This window comes from Schistocerca americana, chromosome 2, assembly GCF_021461395.2.
Source record: "Schistocerca americana isolate TAMUIC-IGC-003095 chromosome 2, iqSchAmer2.1, whole genome shotgun sequence".
Classification (NCBI taxonomy): domain Eukaryota; kingdom Metazoa; phylum Arthropoda; class Insecta; order Orthoptera; family Acrididae; genus Schistocerca; species Schistocerca americana.
In genome coordinates, this window is record NC_060120.1 from 693,671,681 (window position 1) to 693,693,278 (window position 21,598).

General features: G+C 37.8%; 1 protein-coding gene across 1 annotated transcript in view; it reads left to right on the forward strand.

Annotated features, from left to right (window-relative positions):
- The window catches only part of LOC124596401 (dynein regulatory complex protein 8), a 192,558-nt gene that overhangs the window by 69,252 nt on the left and 101,708 nt on the right, over nucleotides 1–21,598 (forward strand). Inside the window, exon 3 of the mRNA XM_047135528.1 lies at nucleotides 20,337–20,460. Within this exon, the coding sequence (XP_046991484.1) occupies nucleotides 20,337–20,460 (124 nt within the window). The remainder of the gene's footprint in view (nucleotides 1–20,336; nucleotides 20,461–21,598) is intronic.

Below are 21,598 nucleotides of genomic sequence, written 5' to 3' on the forward strand. Positions count from 1 at the left end.
GTCTCCCACAGGGGAGAATATTAAAATCCTAGTGGTTAACTGCTAAAGCATTTGCAACGAATTGATGGAGTTTGAAGTGCTCCTGAAAAGCAGTGAAGCCTATGCTCATCTGGTACTATGCACATAAGGCTGGCTGAAACATGAAATTAATAGCAGTGGGATTTTTGGGGAAATTTTAATAATATATTGAAAGGATAGGCTAATGGGAAATGGAGGTGGGGTATTTGTTGCAGTAGACAAAAACTCAAATCCAACAAGATAGAAATTGAAACTGTGTGTGAAATCATTTGGGAAAAATTCAGTATGAGGGGTGAGCATAAAATGCTTATTGGGCCCTCCTATCGCCCACAAGACTCTTCTCCTGATGTAATGGAAAACTTTAGAGAAAACCTCATTCACTTGCACCTGAAGATCTCCATTCATACTGAAATAATCAGTGGAGACTTTAATCATCCAACAATCAATTGGGAAAATTAGAGTTGCATTAGTGGTGGATGTGAGAAGACATCCTGTGCAACATTACTAAATACCTTCTATGAAAACTACATCGAACAGATAGTTCAGAACCCAACTTATAATGGAAATATATTGGATGTAATGGCAACAAATAGACCTGACCTGCCGGCCGCGGTGGCTGATTGATTCTAGGCGCTTCAGTCCGGAACCGCGCGACTGCTACGGTCGCAGGTTCGAATCTTGCCTCGGGCATGGATGTGTATGATGTCCTTAGGTTAGTTAGGTTTAAGTAGTTCTAGGGGACCGATGACCTCTGATGTTAAGTCCCATAGTGCTCAGAGCCATTTGAACCAAGACCTGACCTCTTTGAGGATGTCCTCATCAAAACTAATGTCAGTGGTCTTGACAAGGTTGTGACAACAATGATTATCATAGTACAAAGGACAACTAAAGAAAGCAGAAGGATATATATGTTCAGTAAACTAGATAAAAAAATCAGTAGCCTAATATCTTAGTGGGGAACTTGAAACTTTCAGCACAGGGTATACAGCTGCTGCAAAGAAACTTCTAAAGGAACAGAGGCTACTGCTTTATAGCTTTTTTAAAAAAGCATAGGACTATAGATAGAGACATGCTGAATGAAATGTATCTGGCTGTCAAGAGAGCAATGCATAAATCCTTTAATGACTACCATAGCAGAATACTATCAAATAATCTTTTTCAAGACCCAAAGAAATTCTGGTCATATGTAAATGCTGTTGGTGGCAGCAAAATTAGTGTGCAGTATGTAGGGAATGAGACAGGAACTGAAATTGAGGGTAGCAGTACCAAAGCTAAAAAACTTTACTCTGTTGTCAAGTGTTCCTTACAAAGGAAAACCCAGGAGTATTGCCCAAATTGAACTCTCATACCACTGAAAAAATGAGTGAAATTAATATCAGTGTCAGTGGTGTTGAGAAACAGCTGAATCATTGAAAATGAGCAAAGCTCCAGGGTCCAATAGAATAATCTATACTGAGTTTATGCCTGAATTTATATACTGAATTTATCCCTCCAACAAAAAACTGTGCCCAGTAGTTGGAAGAAAGCACAGGTCACACTCATCTACAAAAAGGATAGAAGAAGTGATCCACAAAACTACTGTCCAATATCCTTGACATAAATTTGTTGTAGAATCTTCGAACATATTCTGAACTCAAACTTAATGAGATATCTTCTCCATGCCAGCGAGTATGGATTCTGAAAACATTGTTCATGTGAAACTCAACTTACACTTTTCCCACATGACAAACTGAAAGCTGTATATTAAGGCAATCAAATAGATGTAGTATTTCTTGATTTCTGAAAAGCATTTGACTCATACCACAATTTGATCATGTGGGGTATCAAATGAAGTTTGTGAATGTATTGAGGACTGTTTGGTGGGGAGGATGCAGCATGTTATCTTGGATGGAGAGTCATCGTCAGATGTAGAAGTAGCTTCAGGTGTGACCCGGGGAAGAGTGATGGGACCCTTCTTGTTCATGTTGTGTGTTAATAATCTTCTGGACAGCATTAATAGTAACCTCAGACTTTTTGCAGATGGTGCAGTTATCTATAAGGTAGTGCTGTCTAAAAGAGTCTGCATAAATATTCAGTCAGATCTTGATAGAATTTCAAAGTGGTGAAAATACTGGCACCTTGCTTTAAATGTTCAGAAATGTAAAATTGTGTGCTCATGCCTATAATATCAGTGAGTCACAGCTGGAATCTGCTGACTCATACAAATATGAAATGGAATGATCACAGCCAGCTGCTGTGGCCAAACGGCTCTAGGCACTTCAGTCCAGAACTGCGCTGCTGTTACAGTTTCAGGTTCAAATCGTGCCTCGGGCATGAACGTGTGTGATGTCCTTAGGTTAGTTAGGTTTAAGTAGTTCTAAATCTAGGGGACTGATGACCTCAGGTGTTAAGTCCCATAGTGCTTAGAGCCATTTGGAATGATCATACAGGCTCAGTTGTCAGTAAAGCAAGTGGCAAACTTTGGTTTATTGGTAGGATACTGGGAAAGTGCAATCTGTCTACAAAGGATATTTCTTAAAAATCATTTGTGCAATTCATTCTATAATATTTCTCAAGTGCTTGGGACCCATATCAAATATGACTAACAGACGATATTGAACATACATGGAGAAGGGCAGCACAAAAGGTCCTGGATTTGTTTGACCCATGGCAAACTGTTACAGAGATACTGAAGGAACAACTGGCAGACTCTTGAAGGTATAACTATGCTGAGATAGTCTACTAGCAGAGTTTTTTGTAGTGGTAAGATCTTATGGGACCAAACTGCTTAGGTCATCAGTCCCTAAGCTTACACACTACTTAATCTAACCTAAACTAACTTATGCTGTGGACAACACACACACCCATGCCAGAGGGAGGACTCGAACCACCAACGGGGGAAGCTGCACGGACCATGACAAGACACCTCAGACAGTGCGGCTACCCTGCACGGCAGCAAAGTTTCAAGTACAAGCTTTAAATGATGATTCTATGAATATATAACATCTCCCTAGATATTTTCCCCATAGGGATTGTAAGGACAAGATTAAAATAATCACAGCAGGTGGAAAGGCTTTCAACCAATCATTCTTCTCATGCTCTATATGTGAATTAAAATGGGATGTACCCTCTGCCATTCATTTCGCAGGTGCTACCACCTTCAGAGCCCCACTCCCATTAGTCTCAGAGTTACACACGTGGCTTTGCTGTGTAGGGCTACTCCTGCAGGAGTACTGAGACTTAGTTGCTGGCAACAGCAGTGGAGGCCTATGTTTGGTAGGTTACGTTGGGCCAAACACAGAATGGGCTCAAGCAATCCCACCACAACCAGCTCCATTGTCAAGCGCAAGCAGCCACCTCTTGCAACACATTCTGGTGACAATGTGATGCCACAGCTGGTGCCCCTGGCGACTGCCTGTGACTACCTGCTGTTGTGCTGGCGATCCCCTCCACATCTGCAAGGATCATCGGAATCCCCTGTATGTCTGTTGCCAGTGGCGTCCCAATGGATGATGCCACACACTCTCCATTCTCACAGCTGGTACCTGAAGGGACTGTCTCTATGCCTGTGTCTCCGTTCCAACCCTCACAGCACCAGCTGGATTGTTTCTACCCATACGTGCCAATTTTGATGGGAAGGATCTGGTACCCAGTTGCTCAGAAGTTGAGTGCATGCTGGAGGATATGACCTAGATGGCCATTAGAGGGAATAATATTGCTGAGGCACTGCACTCACATAGTGAGCATGCCTCTTGTCTCACCACATGAATATGCCTACCAATAATATTTCTCTTGCTGGTATAAATATGGCCACCCAGCTAGTTTTGTACTCATGTTTGATATTCTTAGTTACTATCATTACTGTAGTACAACTATACAATAACAACCTCATTTACCCTTTGGCCTTTCTCTTTGGTTGCCATTTGGATTACAGCTGTCTTTGGTCATGGCTTGTTGACATTGATTTGGTGAAGTTTTCCACTTTTCACATCATTGTTGCATAGGCTCTTTCAGGTTTGCCCTTGTCTGTGTCTCTTTAAACTGTGAATTATGTCACATCACTGACTTTTATTTAAGGAATTATATTATAAAAATATTCTGTTTAATTATTATTATTATTATTGTTGTTATTATTATTATTATTATTATTATTACTTAGTTCATTGCATGCAGCTTCTGTTATTTAGCTGTTTTTAATTAATTGGTAATACCACAAATCAGTGGGTTTTGATTAGCTCACAAAATTTTGGAGGATTTCCAGAAGTCATTGTACTGGTCTGTGAAGATCTCCCTGATTGATTGCAACTCTTCTAAATAACATAGGATCACCTGAAACTTGATATTGTATTTACTCTCAAACATAGAATCTCTGGAGCCTGTACTAGTGGAATTACAGTACACATTTGACTCATGAATGTCCTAGCCTGATATGTAGATTTCCACAAAATAGCAATGGAATATTAATGCTGCCAATGAAGAGAGCACGCTTGCACATTAACCAGGAGACATTCAGAAATAAATTTCCAAAAATCCAATGGCAATATGTAATTTGCACAACTCAGATCAGTCACTTTTGGATAAAAAAAAATGTATGTACTTCAAACTTTTGTTGTTCTATTTCATTGTAATGACTACAGTTCTTTAAGTCAAGATAACATCAAACACAATCTATGTCAAACAATAGGCTTTGGAATAACACAGGCCATAACGGCAGTCAACAACAGTACATACTGCTGCTAATCAATATACAAGTCTGTACTTGTTAAGTAAACAACCCAAAGTGAGTCACAATCGCTGCATACGTATATTACAAAGTTTGCTCTACAGGGAGATGTACTATAGCCATAGAATGTCTAGTGGGCGCCCACAGTCAGAAAAAACTTTTTGTGATATGTTTAATAATATCTGTTAAACAAAAGAAAAAATCTTTCACCTTGAATTTTTATGCGTGAACCTTAAATAAAATTTCTCTTAATAAAAGGACTGAACAAACACAAACCATGTTATACTATAAGGTGAAACGTCAGTCTACCTTGTTTAGCTCAACTACCACTTGGCATCGTTTTATCTTCTCCAGGTAGCCCTTCCATCTTGTGGCTTCACCTGCTTCTCTCCTGGGTTCTGACACTTCTGCTGATATCTGTCTAATGTCAGACATAGCATTGGCGATGAGGAAAAAAGAAGTTGTCTGGTAACATAGATGCTGAATTGGTTTGCCTGCTGGAACAACAATAACAGCTGATGCAACAGCAGCAGCTCACATAGAATTTTTACAAACATTGGTTTACCTTTGGGTGGATAAATTTCAAGCGCTTGAGGCCACTTTGCTCCAGGCTTCAGCGCCCCCCGCATGTGACACCCTCAACCTTCCTCCATCATATCCATCTTTCAGTGACACTACAGAGAACTGGGACATGTATTTACATCAACTGTAGCAACATTTCACAGCATTTCAAGTCACACATGATCCATTGCAGTGATCATTATTTGTGTCATGGGGTCGCCCACCAGACATGTTTTTTCTGCTCCGTAAATTGGTACCTCTGTCTCACCACATCACACTCTCTAGTAAGAAGATACACACTCTGTTGACTAATTATTATTCCCAGAGATATCATGTAATTGCATCCAGGCTCGAGCTTCACCAATACTGTAAACAGCATAGACAATCATACTGCTCCTGGGTCACTGCCCTGAAAAATGTCATGGTTCAGCCTACAATCGATCCTGACATCTGCACAGCGCCATTGAAACTGTATAACCCACCATTGGAGGACATCTTACACATTGCACAGTTGTTTGAAATTGTGCAGGCTGCTAACAAACGACTCTTGCGAGGCCACATGTTGTGGCGGTTAACACATCACCAGTCATTCCACCCCTACGTTGCAGAGGCATAGGACGTATCCTAGGTTGTAGCAACATTGTGATTCATCATTGTCTGACATCACCATGGCATTCAAGCCTACAGACACCCCTTGTTGATGGTTTTGGGGACCACTCCCTTCATTCCTGCAATGTTTTTCTGCTTACTCCTGAGCGGACAGTGAGGATGGCTGAGGCCCTGCATGCATTGTGACAAAGAGGGGCTTCTCTGCTCAGTGCGTCAGACCTGTGTAACCTGCTCCCATCCCATCTACAAGTGCCAGGACACTGTTCATGTGCTGCAGTCAGTAGTCCTTCTGGGCAATCCCTTATTGTGGAAATTGTTTCTCACACTTCGCATTTCTCGCTAGGCTGTGTGAAGAAAACAGTTCCCGGAGATTTTTTATGACCATGAATTTGTAATCACAAAATGTTTAAAGAAAAACTGCATGATGAAAATTAATGTTGTGTAAACCCCATGAACCCATTTTACTTCCAAAAATTTCAGAAGCACACCTCTATATGAGACGTTTCCGAATCCTGTTAAACTCCTGTTAATAAAATCCTTTGATAGTGGAAAACAGTAAATCAATCTGAAGCTAATTTGATAAATAATGACACAGTGTACTGCAATTTGATCTACTTAACAGTTAAACCCAGATAAATTTGGATCTAAACATGAATGAATGGGAATATGACATTAAGTGGCATGTAAACAAAGATCACATACTTTGACAACTGTCAGATTCAAAGTTCCCTCCAGTACACTAACTTGAACCAATGGTGTAAATAAAATCAATGGCAGATGCCTGAACTTGCATGTTTGGCCACATTTCACAGTGCAACACATAAATTCTCTTGTCTAAATTACTGCAGATACACATCAAAGCAGGCCCTTCCAAAAGACACATACAACGCATGTAACAACTAATGCAAATACTTTGAAGAATTAAAACAAATAAATGATGGCAATAACTACTGTTAGTGGTGGGGTCAACAATCAGTGAATGTGATCAGTCTTTACAATACACTACTTTTACTTATAGAGGCAAACATTAAGAGATAGTCTATTACAAAGCATAAGGCAATTAAATTGGTTACATTTGTGTTTCTTGAAGAGAGGAATGTTTTAGGTCTTAGCTGCTCAGGGTCGGCGTGACATGGTGACGGTGGTAGAAGCAGTTTGCTGATATGAATCCTATAAGTTCATCCAGTTGTGTCCTTGGCATTAAAATATCACATATCCTTACATTCTGTTTCGGCTGGCGGTGGTTATAGGTGCCATAGCATCCATTTGTCGTAGGCTGGAACACAGTAACTGCTTATGCAGCGCTTGAATGTTGTATTGGTTCAACTGCAGCTTCCTCACCCAATAGTTTTGCACAGTCCACATTGTGTTTAAATTAACATTCCACTTGCTATACTTTGCCAATTGCGAAGCTAAACAGTCCATCTACTGTTAACATTCGAGATTCATAATAACACTTTTCCCGCAAAAACAGTCACTTACGTAGCAACACAGTTCACAGTTTCCACATTGGCAGTTAGTGTTTTAGCACACATCATATGGTGTAGTGAAGAAAAGAGCAATATTAAATTCACAGTTCATGTAATGCAGCTCAATTCTAAACCGGCGACAATACTGCCTGTTCACGAATGCCTCGTCACTGTCACAGGCATCGTTCCGGGAAAACCAAGAGCATTTGCATAATACAATGTCCTTTTAGTGCATCCATCATAAGGTCAAATTCCAAACCGGTCTAACACAAGAAAGTTCAGTATTAATATCACATTAATCGCACACCATTACCACACACAGTACTCGCTTCCATACCACCATGCTTTCAGGCCAACTGCCACTGTCTCCTTCACTGTTTGACCTGTCAATTATTGATACCTCTCTCGCTCCACAGTTCTTACGACAGTTCTGCCTATTGCATTCTGTTTCACACAATACATTTAATAAAAGCATTTGAAATATCACCAGGAACAAAATCAAAGTTTTAACATAAGGAACTCGTATAAAAAAAATAGCACAGTAAACATAGTCATACACACTTCATGTTCTACACTATACAACGAAATGAAAAATATTCTATGTCATCAGAAATATATTGTCCCATTGTTCTTTTGATAAATCAGACAATGTATGCACATCTGGACTTGCTAGAGGGGAATATTACTCCAGGACCAACCTCTCTTACGATTACCTATAGTTACCCTCAGAGGAGGAATCATAGTTTGACCTCTCTGATGATTACCTCCAGTTACCGTCAGATGAAGAATCATGGAAAATTGTTGTGATTGATACTCCTTTTGCATGGTAGAAGTGGCTTCCATTCGGCATTGCCTTGCCCCCCCCCCCCCCCCCCCCCCCACAATTTTCTAAATGTCTCTGGAACAGCTGATGTAGCATATTCTGGCTTGGTGAATTACATGGATGATCTCCTTGTCACAGGATCCTCCTGGCAGGATCATATAGAAAATCTGTACAGCCTTTTTATGACCCTGTGGCAAGCATGCTTGCATTGTTGTTTAGAGAAGTGCAGGTTTTTTCAGCTGGATGTGGAGTATTTGGTGCACTGGCTCACCAAAGAATGAATCAGGCTTACTGATAGGAATATCACTGCAGTAGACTCCTTGCCCACTGAAAAAGTGCATTATTTGCAGGTATTTTTCAGCAGAATCAACTATTATGCCAAGTTCCTATCCCACATTGGGCAATCTCTGAATCAATTTGTGTAAAAAGGGTGTGCCTTACAGCTGAAATCCCACCTGCAAGCAGGATTTCTCTTAATTGAAGACCATGCTGAAATCTACCCCTTGCCTCATGCCATTCTCCTCCAGTCACCACTTGGTTGTGACAGGTGACGCATCCCCTTATGGCATCAGGACAGTCTTGATGCGTAGTAATGATGATGGCTCTGGACAGTCTATAACATGTAGCACCAAACACATTGACCTCTCCACAGTACAACTACTCCAAGATTGAAAAGGGAGCATTGGCGATAGTTTTTGCCATTAAAAAAATTTCATTTCTTTTTATTGCACGTTACAAGCTGCTGGTGACATTATCGGGGCGTGCTCCAGCCTCTGGGAGTGGACAGCCCAATGCCCCCAGTGCTGGGCATCGTTCCTGAGTACATACAATTATACCATCTAATATAAGCCAATAATGCAGCATTTCAGTGCTGATGTGTTCTCACTTCTATCCACTGGCTCGACTCTCTCCACTGGCTTGAACCCTGATTTTGACCAACAGAAGTGCCGGTGCTTGTATGTCAATATATGTTGGACAGTTTCCCCATCACAGCCACTGAAACCCCACCTTGGGGCACATCCTCTACTACATGAGCCATGGCTGACTAACTTATCTCACCCACTGGTTGGCGAACAAGTTAAGCTTCCGGAAACATTTCTCACAGAATCGTTGTTTGTTAGTGATGTTATTCTCTTGGACAGTGAGAGGAATGAGCATCTGGTGATCATCTCAGCCGAGTTGCAGCAGAGGATGTTGAGCTTTCACTACTGGGGAAATTGGTGGAAGTGGAATATTGTGACAGCAGATACTTATTTAGTTATTGACTTTTGAAGTTAGAGATGAAGGGAGCACAGTGCATATGTTCTCTGATAATATTCAGTTGCCTATTTCTTCAAAAATAGTTCTGTGTTCTTAAGTGCATTTGTTTGTTATGTGGCAATGATTATGTGTCTTCTATTAACTGTGCACGTTGTCATAAAGCCCTATGTAAGTTATGCTAACTGTTTATAAGTGTTATGTATGTAGTTTTGTGCCTGTTGCATCAAGTATGGAGCTGTACATGGTTCTCCATTTGTGAGTAATATCTTTAGTTTGAATTAATTCCAACATCCTCAAGTGTGTTTGTCAGCAGAGTTTGTTTCATTTTGAGTATTTTACTAATTACATTATTATTCAAGTCACACTTGAAAACAGTCTCCACCTGGATTCTAAGTGTGTACATTGGCCCCCCTGCTGCCAGGCAGCGAAAACATATCTGAAAACTTCAAGCTGATAGATGAACGTGTTCACCTTTGTAGAATAGCTGGCACTAAAGTGACACACAGCTGACATTTGAGGTCCAATGTTGTAGTCAGTTCTTTAGAATGACCATCCACCCACCTGCAGGCCTTAAAATAACATTATTTGAATTTAATTGTTTTTATATATATTTTTATTTCACATGTCTATTTATATAGGAACAAACTAAGGAGCAAGTCTCAATGGTCATGTAATGTGTCAGTATATGAAATTGAAATCATAACAGTTAACAAAAAATAAAATAATTTTACGTAAACCCTTTGCAAACAACGAGCTATTAAGTATATGTTCACATAATCAGTACAGGAATTTGCTATAGTATCTTAGGACATTTTCTGAGCTCAAACATAATGAGATATCTCAAACAGAATGATCTACTACATGCCAAGCAGCATGGATTTTGAGAACATTAATCATGTGAAACCTAACTCACACTTTTCTCACATGACATCCTGAAAGCCATGGAACAAGGCAGTCAGGTACATACAATATTTTTCCATTTTTGAAAAGCATTTGAGTCAGTGCCATACCTACACTCATTATGGAAAGTGTGACTGTATGGGGTATCAGACGAAATATGTGACTGGATTGAGGATTTTCTTGTAGGGGGTATGCAACATGTTATCTTGGGCAATGAATGATTGACAGATGTAGAAATAACTTTGTGTGCACCCCAGGGAAGTGTGTTTTGGTCCCTTGCTGTTCATGCTGTATATTATTAATCTTGCGGACGATATTAATAGTAACTTCAGACTTTTAGATGATGAAGCAGCTGTCTACAATGAAGTACCACAAAGTACAGTCTGAATGAAGCTATAAAAATATTCAGTCAGACCTTGATAAAATTTGAAAGTTGTGCAATGATTGCAACGAGTTAAAATTTCATAGAGTGGCTATAGGTCCGCCATGTTTGAAGCAAATTGAAGTTCTGGCCGCCATATTTTCTTTAGTCAAGGCATTCGTCTGCTGTGTCCCGCCCCCTTGTAAATGCGTTTGACTTACTTGAAATAGCCCATACTAGCTTTATTTTTTCTAAAACAAGCAATAGACAGCAGTGATTTCAGTGTACACTGACAGCAAAAAGGGATGTTTTTGTCGAAATATGGCTCAACTTTTCGATGTAGATAACACTACAAGACAACTCAAATAAGTCTGTCCATCCACTATAACGTTACTTGTTGCCCATAAATTAATGCAATTAGTGCAGGTACCACCAGAATATTACAGTAGAACTTCTAAACATGCTGTGGTTAACTATTAGAAACAGTAACGGGCGCAGAAATGCGATATTTTTGTCGCTATTTCAAAGTAATCAAAGCCTCAAAAACCAGTACACTGTGAACGAGAATTTATTTGAAATATGTGTTACAAGTATTTAACACAAGCATAGTAATTCAATAACAAAGTCGAAGCGTTCTTGGGTGGGGTAATTTCACAAATTTTCGTAAGTAGCTGTATGCCTTGGCAGAATAAAAGTGTAGGGTCAGGGCAAATTTCCTTATTTGCTGAGAATAATGGCATACTTTAGCACTGCACTGAAGTTCAAATAGCTCCTTCAACAAACCAACTACATGTTCACTGTTTAACATATCAGAAACTGAACTACATAGCCTTCTTCTCAAACCAGCAACTAAAGTCTGTAACTGCACTATTCTTCTTTTGTGTCGTACACTAAGTTGCTTCATTTGCTTTATCCGCTTCTTTAGTCACACATTCTCTGCTTGTACTCTGTTATATTGTGTTTTCAACTTCTTAGGGCTTGGTAGACAGTAATTGTGGTCAGCAGAAACAGATGTGGGTCCGACAGGCACTGAAAGAATGTAGTTACATCATACGTTTATAACAGAGTTACACCATAAGATTATAATAGAAAGTATGTAATTCAAAGTAATGAGAACACGGAGTAAAATTAAATTATTGACTTACTTTGTGCTAATGATGTCACTGTAATAGCACTATCTTGCAAATTGTCGAAAGATCGCTTTCTGGGTAATGGTCGTAATACTTTATCTTGCTTTTGTAAATGTGGTGGAAAGTTAAAGATAGTAGGTACTGGTTTTGACAAAAGGCGCCTCTGGACATTTGTGTGGTACATATATTTCTCTTCAAAATGAGCTGAACAGAAGTAACTGGCTGTAGTAGGAACCAGTTTTCTCGCTTCATATTTATAACCCATCTTTTTGTAATTTCCTTATCTTTTAAAGGAAATCTGTGATCAACGATAAATAAATTACTTCCTGCATTTGTCTTAAGCATAATTACAGTTCCAATGCAAATGACTCTTTAATAAACATTAAAAAACGTGTGTCGTATTTCGGTACTAATATACTTACTTATAATATGAAATATTTGTTGTTTTATCGCTGCGATTTGTGCAGTTGAACGCTGAACACACTGCAGGCATGTTGACTTTATATTTTGTAACAAAAAAGTCAACTAGAAAAGTTAAATATTGCAGTAATATCACAACAGCTGACACACTGCCAACACAAACAACAGTAACGCTTTCCTAATGTTTTGACTAAGGAGAACATGGCGGCCGAGTTAGCATTGGTTGCCGCTAGGAGTGCTGTAACTAGTATCTCAACCACTCTATTAAATTTTAACTCGTTGAATGATTGGTACCTTGTTTTAAATGTCCAAAAATGTAAAATTATGCACTTCACAAAATGAAATAACATAGTATCCCATGGCTATAATATTAGTGAGTCACAGCTGGAATCTGTAAACTCCCACACTTGGATGTGACACTTAGTAGGGACATGAAGTGGAATGATTTATAGACTCAGTTGTGGGTAAAGAAGAGAATGGACTTCAGTTTATTGGTAGAATACTAGGGAAACACAATGGGTCTGCAAGTTAGTTTGCTTACAAATAACTTGTGCAACCCATCTTAGAATATAGGATAGGAAATAGGACTAGCTGGGGATATTGAAAGTACACATAAAAGGGGGCACGAATCGTCAAAGGTTTGTATGACCTGCAGAGGAATGTCGCTGAAATGTTGAAATAACTGACCTGGCAGACTCTTGAAGATAGACAGAAAAGTCCTGAGAAAATCTACTGAGAAAGTTTCTAGAACTGACTTTAACTCATGACTCTAGGAATATACTACATTGCCCTGTACATTGCTCCCATAGGGATTGTGAGGATAAGATTAGATTAATTACAATATACACACAGCAATTTAAACAATAATTTTTCCCATGGTCCAAATGTGAATGGTACAAGAAAAAGCCCTAATGACTGGTACAGTGGGACGTACGCTCTGCCATGCAGTTCACAGTGGTTTACAGAGATGTAGATGTAGAGGCTTAAATTTTTTGCAGGAACTCCCTGATGGAATGTGCCATGAGGGAATTCTTCAGTTTAGACTTGAGGATTACTGCTCAGATTTTTTAATTCTTGTGTTACCTTATTGAAAATGTATGCAGCAGAATACTGTATGCCTTTCTGCACATGAGTCATGGAGATGTGATCCAGATGCAAATTAGATTTCTGCCTAGTATCAACTGAGGGAAAGCTTTCCACAACATCAGTGGAGCTCACACCAGTATCTACAGCTATAGCCATGATGATGGAATCTTATGCTTTCTGAATTTGCTGCTTTATTTGAGCCATTCATTCCCCTTTGCGAATTCATTGAAGCTGTAAAGGTGTGTCTCCAAGAGATGCCAGTGAAGTACTCACTGTGTAGCAAATGTAAACTGTATCCATTAAATCAGTAGACATTCATACTTGCTGATTCTGAGGCTGTTATTGTGTGTGTACACCTGGGATAAAGCTGCTGGCAAAACTCGAAAACTTCATCAGTGAGCCCACCTTACCCACACAGCTCCCACCACTAAAAGACCTCAATCTCTGCCTTGCATTTATTGTCCTGAGTTTTGTCAAGTTACACAGATAAACTAAAATTAGTTAACGTAGTACCTGTATACAAAAAGGGAAAGCAGTTTCAACTTTTCAACATGAGAAATATCAATTAGGTATAAACCATTCTTAACTTTATATTTGTTTTGCCCAAATATATTTCACCAGGTATTTTGCAGAAACTGAAATTTTGTGATCAGCATGGCCTCATGGTATGACCAAATTTGAGCCTCTTCTGTAAAATAAGATGCGATCTTAGTTTTAAAAGCTCTTCATCAAACACTGTCATTTCTTTTGCTGGGTTAAACTGACTTTCTACAAGGTGTACAACTTTGCCTCTGCCATTTTTCCTCCAATATTTGAGGCTTTAATGAAACAAATTGGTTACACATGTATCATACAAAGTATTTTTCATTGCTGCCCATTACTTTCTCCCATCTTCCAGGCAGTGTACGAATCCCATGTCGAAAAAATTGTTCATCTTTTGAAGCGATCCATGAATCGATCCAGTTTGTGACTTCTTCATGAGATCGGAAGTGTTGGTCAGCCAGGCCACATGCCATTGATCTAAACACAGTGATAGTTAGAGGGAACAATCTCTGGAGAATACAGCGGGTGATTTAGGACTTTCCATTTTTCCAAGTACGTTTTGACCTCTTTTGCAACATGGGGTCGAGCATTGTCGTGCTACAGAATCACTTTATTGTGCCTCTTGCTGTATTTTGGCCATTTGTCTTTTAATGCTTTGCTCAGACACATTAATTGCATTCAATAATGAGCATCTGTGATTGTTTCACTTGGTTTTTAACACCTCATAGTACACGACGCCATGCTGGTCTCACCAAATGCAGAGCATGATCTTGGAGCCATGAATATTTGCTTTGGCTGTCGACATGGAAGCATGGCCAGGATATTCCCATGATGTTTTGCATTTAGGGTTATCGTAATGAACCCATTTTTCGTCCCCGGTCACAATGTGATGCAGAAATCCCTTCTGTCTTTGCCTCTGAAGCAACTGTTCACAAATACACAAATGCTGTTCAACGTCTCTTGGTTTCAACTCACACGGGACCCAAGTTCCTTCTTTCTGAATTGTGCCCATAGCCTTGAGATATTTGAAATGGCTTGTTGTGTCACTCCTACTAATCATGCCAATTCTTCTTGAGTTTGACACTAGCCTTCATTCAGCAATGCCTCCAATTCTGAATCTTCGAAAACATTCTCTTCCACCACTATGACAGTCTGTGACATAAAAATCACCGTTCTTGAAGCATTGAAACGACTCACAACATGTTCTGTCACTAATAGCATCCTTACCATATATACTTGAGAACATTTGATGAGACTAAGCCGCTGTTTTCTTAATATTGAAACAAAACTGTAACTCCTCCCCTAATGATGAGAATTAGGCTCATAAACTGACATTTTCAATCAAGAACAACTTTATGATGCAGACACAAATCGACTAATGTTTGAATGAGATTATGTTGACTGAGATCCAAGCTAACTGCCTGACGTCTGCAATCTGTTTTTTTCGACCACTACTTACCACTGTCGCCACCTATCGGCAAACAGTAGAAGCAAAGTTGTACACCTTGTACTATCACAAAATGGTAAGGCATATGACAGTCAGAGCAGTCTTGATCATTAAAAAAACAAGCTTCAGGCACTACTTGGTTCGTTTCACAAAACACAAATTAGTTCAGTCAGAACACTGTGCAAGAGTGAGATAATCACAAGATCAAATATTTCTGCAACAGGAATGTAAAAATGTGTTGGCAATGTTTTAACCATGTTTTCAATAATGCCTTAAATGATGTGAAACAAATTTCATTCATGAATTTACAAAACCTTTTGGAGATCATTTTATTCGTTAGTACGCATGGGCCTAAAATTTAACTGTGTAGTTTCTGAAGCTTAAACGATACTCTTTGTAGATACAGCAAGATAAAAAAGATTAAATAACATACAGTTGAAATATGGATCCCCACAATTACAAAAAATGTGGTCCTCAAAGCATTTTCATCAAATTTGCAGGTGCATATATTTGGATAGAGAAGGGCAGAGGCTGTTGTACAAAAAACGCGAAAAGACAGCATGGCTGAATGTCATATAACAATTTTTGGCTGGATATGTCTTTAAAATTGCAATTTATTGCTGGCTAAAGTTGGGCTCTCCTAGTTGCACAATAAATTTTCTATCAGCTGTTACTAGATGTATTTAAAAATCTAATAAGTAATATATTCTTAATTCAGAACAAAAAGTTGTTTAAATATGTGAAAGTAGGGGCTTGTAATTTAAGAAACTTTTCATAAAAGTTACCTGAAGTTTGCACTTCAGCATGTGTGTAGGCAGTGCAAGCGTGGAACCTCTATATACAAGAGCTGCAGAAATGGAACCTAGGGAAATATCAAGCTGAAACTATGTACATATCCATACAAAACATTGTGGACCCTTCCCATAAAATTTCAGGCAGATTTGGAAATGGTCATGTGGGGACTACTTGACAAGGGGTGATACTACTACTACTACTACTACTACTACTACTACTACAATTAATGCTACTACCACAAATACATCACATGATTACATGTCTAAAATAAAAATTTCACATTTAATACTAGACATAATAAATAAAAAAGCACTAGAATGATTGCTGAAACAGACTTTCTTTCAGCCAGCCTTATAGAGTTATGTTTATTTTCTGTCCTTTCTTTTTTTGTTTTCACACTTTGTATGTACTTCTCATTCCTTCCATAGTGAAGCACATTGAAACATTCCCATCTCTGCCCTCTTTCAAAGCCATGTGCCAATATAATATTTCTGCATCACATCTATTTAGAAGTATTCATTTACTATCAGTTCTTGTAGTCCTCCCCACCATAAGTATACATTTGTTATATTATCTTTCCCAGAGATCCCTTAACAACCAAAAGAAGTCTCTTTTAAATGTACTGAGACTTCCTTAAGATTAATTAAAGAAATGTTTCAAGTGATAATACAGTTGATATTCTTATCTCAGTGGCTTTAAGATATGCACAGTGTTGTAATTTTATTTTATATTGGTCTCACAAATAATCAGGTGGGTGGATTTTTGGTGTACGTTACAGAAATACAGAGAATCATCAAGATGGCAGGACAGGTAATGCTTTACCCTGATGAAAATTTAATGTGATTCAGTATGATTATTATTTTGGCCAAAACAATCTTCCTCCTCAGTCATGGTAAGAAGAAAAGTGACATTACTCTCCAGGAAAAAAGCAATTTGGAAATTCGGAGAAATGAACAGGTAAATGAAACAAAGGTAGTTCATCAAGAATGAACTTTGATATTATTCTTCACTACAGCCAGTCAGCTATTATCTTATTGCTAAAGCTGATTTCTTAAATTAATTTGGAAATGAATGATTTTATACAAAGAAAAATATGTTGTGGTCAATAAACAAACTTTGCATCTGTGACACAATTTACTTCCAGCTACACTGGTGTGCAAAGTGGACATTATTTGTGTGCTTAAAGGATTTTTTGTTCCTTAATGTGTGGCTCTATGACGTAATGAGACAACCCTTGGGAGTGTTATATGTGTCAGGGCCCTAGACAGGGCTCTGCTATAGGCCAAGTGATGTATAGTGTGTACCATAATTGACAGAGAAAATGTGGTGAATGTATAAGATAATAGAAGCAAAAACATTTTGGTAAACTTGGATCCAAAAATGGGCCATTTGTGAGATAATTGTGGATATATGGTTTTGAACTGCTTCTGACTTCACTACGAAGTTTTGTTCTAGTTAGCACAAATGTACTTGAAATGTAACTTTTTCAGTTCTCCCTCCACCTAATTGGGCTCAAATTTCACCCAATGTCCATCGTTGGCGAATGTGCTACGCCACTGCTCTACTACTCCAATCTTGTATAGCGCGTGGAAAGAACGAACACCTATATCTTTCTATACGAGCTCTGATTTCTCTTATTTTATCATGGTGATAGTTTCTCCCTATGTAGGTCGGTGTCAACAAAATATTTTCGCATTCGGAGGAGAAAGTTGGTGATTGGAATTTTGTGAGAAGATTCCGCCGCAACAAAAAATGCCTTTGTTTCCAAATCTTGTATCATTTCAGTGACACTCTCTCCCCTATTTCAGGATAATACAAAACGAGCTGCCCTTCTTTGAAATTTTTCGATGTACTCCGTCAATCCTATCTGGTAAGGATCCCATGCCGCACAGCATTATTCTAAAAGAGGACGGGCAAGTGTAGTGTAAGCAGACTCCTTAGCAGATGTTACATTTTCTAAGTGTCCTTACAATAAAACACAGTCTTTGGTTAGTCTTCCCCACGACATTTTCTAAGTGTTCCTTCCAATGTAAGTTGTTCACAATTGTAATTCCTAGGTATTTAGTTGAATTTACAGACTTTAGATTTGACTGATTTATCATGTAACTGAAGTTTAACTGATTCCTTTTAGCACTCATGTGAATGACCCCACTTTTTATCATTTAAGATCAGTTGTCAATTTTCGCCCCAAACAGATATATTTTATAAATCGTTTTGCAATTTGTTTGGATCTTCTGATGACTTTATTAGTTGATAAATGACAATGTCATCTGCAAACAGTCTAAGACAGCTGCTCAGATTACCTCCCAAATCATTTATATAGATAAGGAACAGCAAAGGGCCTCTAACTCTACCTTGGGGAACACCAGAAATCACTTGTGTTTTACTTAGTGACTTTCCATCAGTTACTACAGACTGTGACCTCTCTGAATGGAAATCACAAATCCAGTCACATAAGTGAGATGATATTTCATAAGCACACAATTTCACTACAAGCTGCTCGTGTGGCCCAAGATGGATAGGCCCAGCAGGGCCTGTACCTTGGCTTTTCAAATTAGCTGACTGGATTTATTTGTCAGGGGGCATCTCAAACATGAAATGTACAGTATCCAAACTGATAAGGTTAAAGAGTTGTACCAGTGTCTTTCAGGACTTGCAAGATGATCCAGTTATGCTATAAAAAATCTTTAACTTGTCATGCCCTTCCCTTAATATAGCAATCAGAAAACAGCTGTTTTTCTTCGTGACATCATTGCAAAATAATGTAAACCACTGAACAAGTGCAATATTTCCATTTTTATGAAGTTGACAGTTGACATAACAAAAAATGAAAAAATGTTTAGTTAACTTCAAGATGGTATCAGTTCATCTAGGGATCTGTCTCATTATTAACGAAACAGTTCAGGTCCTGGGTTGTTATTGCAACAGGCAAGAAGCAATAACATGTGTTTTCCCAATAAATGGTTTCATTTCCATTTTACACATATCAGTTCACGATCATAGTCACAGTTTCATACCACAAGAAAACACAAATTCAGATCAAATATAAAAACCAGAGAACAGTTTCATTGGCTTTCTCAGTACCACTGTCTCCAAAGAGCTTTGCATGATGTTAAGTCTTTCAATAACAAAATGAGTCCGATGTAGAAGGCACCAAACAATGATAATATAAATCTTGATAATTATTCTTGCTGCCTCCAGAATGTTCTCCATGTCAAAATATTGTTTATGTAACTTTCATTTTCATATTATAATTCAATTTTAATTTAATAAGTGTTGTCAAGTGTGCCAACTTCTTCAAGTTTCTATAGATTTAAAAATATTCTTAATGCTGTTAACTTAATGTTATAATGAAATATTTATTGAGTATCATTAGTATCACATAAAAAATACTAATAGTAATGTACATATTTTGTCTGATATTAAAAATTACATGGAAAAATTATAGTACATGATATAGTTTTGTTTTATTAGAATTATCTGTCATATATTAGCAAACTGATCTTCATAGTGCAGCATCACAGTATGCAAACATACAGTACATAAACATAAAGATAAAGATATATTTATGACAAAAGTTTGCCTGGAAAAGTCTGTGAAAGCCCATAGTTACGGATAATATAATTTATGAATGAAAATGAATCCAAATCTCACCAGATTTTAGATGGTATAGCATATTTCATTACCTGAGCAAAAGTTCTGTCAGTTAGTTACTGATGCATTACAAATTTACTGCAGAGATGAGTGTAATATAGCATACAAATGCAAAGATGACATGTGGACAACTTCTTTAACAGGCACGGATGTTCAGTAAATTGTAACATGTTATATCCTGAATTAACATTGTATTTCTTGTTAAGGCAGACCATGGATGAACTTCAAGCTGCTTTACATATGGACCAAAAACATTAATTTCAAATAAATTTGTACTATATTATGACAATATTTCGTACTAAAGTCAATGGTGACTCATAACCACGCAGTCAAAATTCTCACACAAACAGCTTGTTGTGTATACTTTGTGCCTTACTATCATCATACAAGTATAAATATACCGGTACTAGTTTCCTAAGTACCTGTTCATGATGTTTTGTTATAGTCATTATTCATTTGTGTTTATGTGAATGAGTTAATATTCAAGACGAAGTACTAAAAATATGCATAATGTTATAGTGGAGATAGGCAATTAAAATATCACTTACAATTCTTCAGGATGTTGTCCAACTGAAGCAGAAATACAAGAAATTCTTGTTGCAGTTGAAGATCAAGAAACATCAGGAAGTGTTCAGCTTGACAAATTTTTACCAGTAATGAAACAGATAATCCAGGAAAACAGGTATGCCACTTTAAACATTGCAAACAATATTAGATATTTAGACAACCTACTTGTATGAATATTACTAGTTTTACTATTATTTCTTTTTTCTCAGAACTATAAGAGGATTACTATCTTTAATAGGTTGCAGCTATAAATTAATTTGAAATGATGTCTTTCCCATTTCCTACAAATGCAAATAAAGGTCAGCTACTATGCCAACCTTGTGATTACTTTTAACTCAAGACCTGAAATTAAAAAAGTATTACCAGAAATCATTCTCACATCTCCAAAAATAGTTTTTTTACAGTCCACAAATCTCTATAATCACTCTCATCATCTGCTGTTAAATTATGAGACATAATTTGTGGCCAGTACTTCAGAGAGCAAAGCTGACAGAAAAATATAAAAGTAAAAGTACACAGCAGTACCATAGCTTTTGGTACTGTTAGTTTCTTCCTTGAGGAGGAGAGAGGGACAAGTTGCAGAAGGTTGAAATGAAGAGCAGATCACTCAGACATCAGAATGAGAGGAACCCACATATTGTGAGGAAGAGGGTAAACAAAGGTGAAGAATGATACTTCAAAGACAGGAGGAGGTCAGGAATAGTAGATTGGTAAGTGCTATGCCAGTTTTAATCCAGAGATGATCATAATGAAGGAGAAATAAAGATAGATTAGTGGAAGGGGAATAAATATTGCAATCGTGAACTAGAACAAGATAGATAAGTGGAAGGGGAATAAATATTGCAATTGTGAACTAGAACAGGAAAAAATGAGAAAGAAGGGGGGAGTAGAATTAAGAAGAAAAGTAAAAGCAATAATTAAAATATTCCTAATAAATAAAGAGTGTATACAATATAATGAAATTTGTATCCACTTTAATGAGAAAAGATATCATAAAGATAAAAAGAGGGAAAGGAGCGGGTGGAGTGTCCATGACAGTATTGTGATGTAAAGATGTGTTGGAGAGCAAGTTCCCAGCTCCAGAGTTCTGGAAAGTGATTGTATTCTTTTATTTATTATTTCTTATTTAATAATTTCTTTATTGCTCTTAATGTTTGTCTTTGTTCTTCTTCTTCCATTCTTTCTCATTTTCTCCCATCCAAGTTCTTAATATTTATTTCCCATACTCTTAACCCCTTAACCTAAAACTCTGT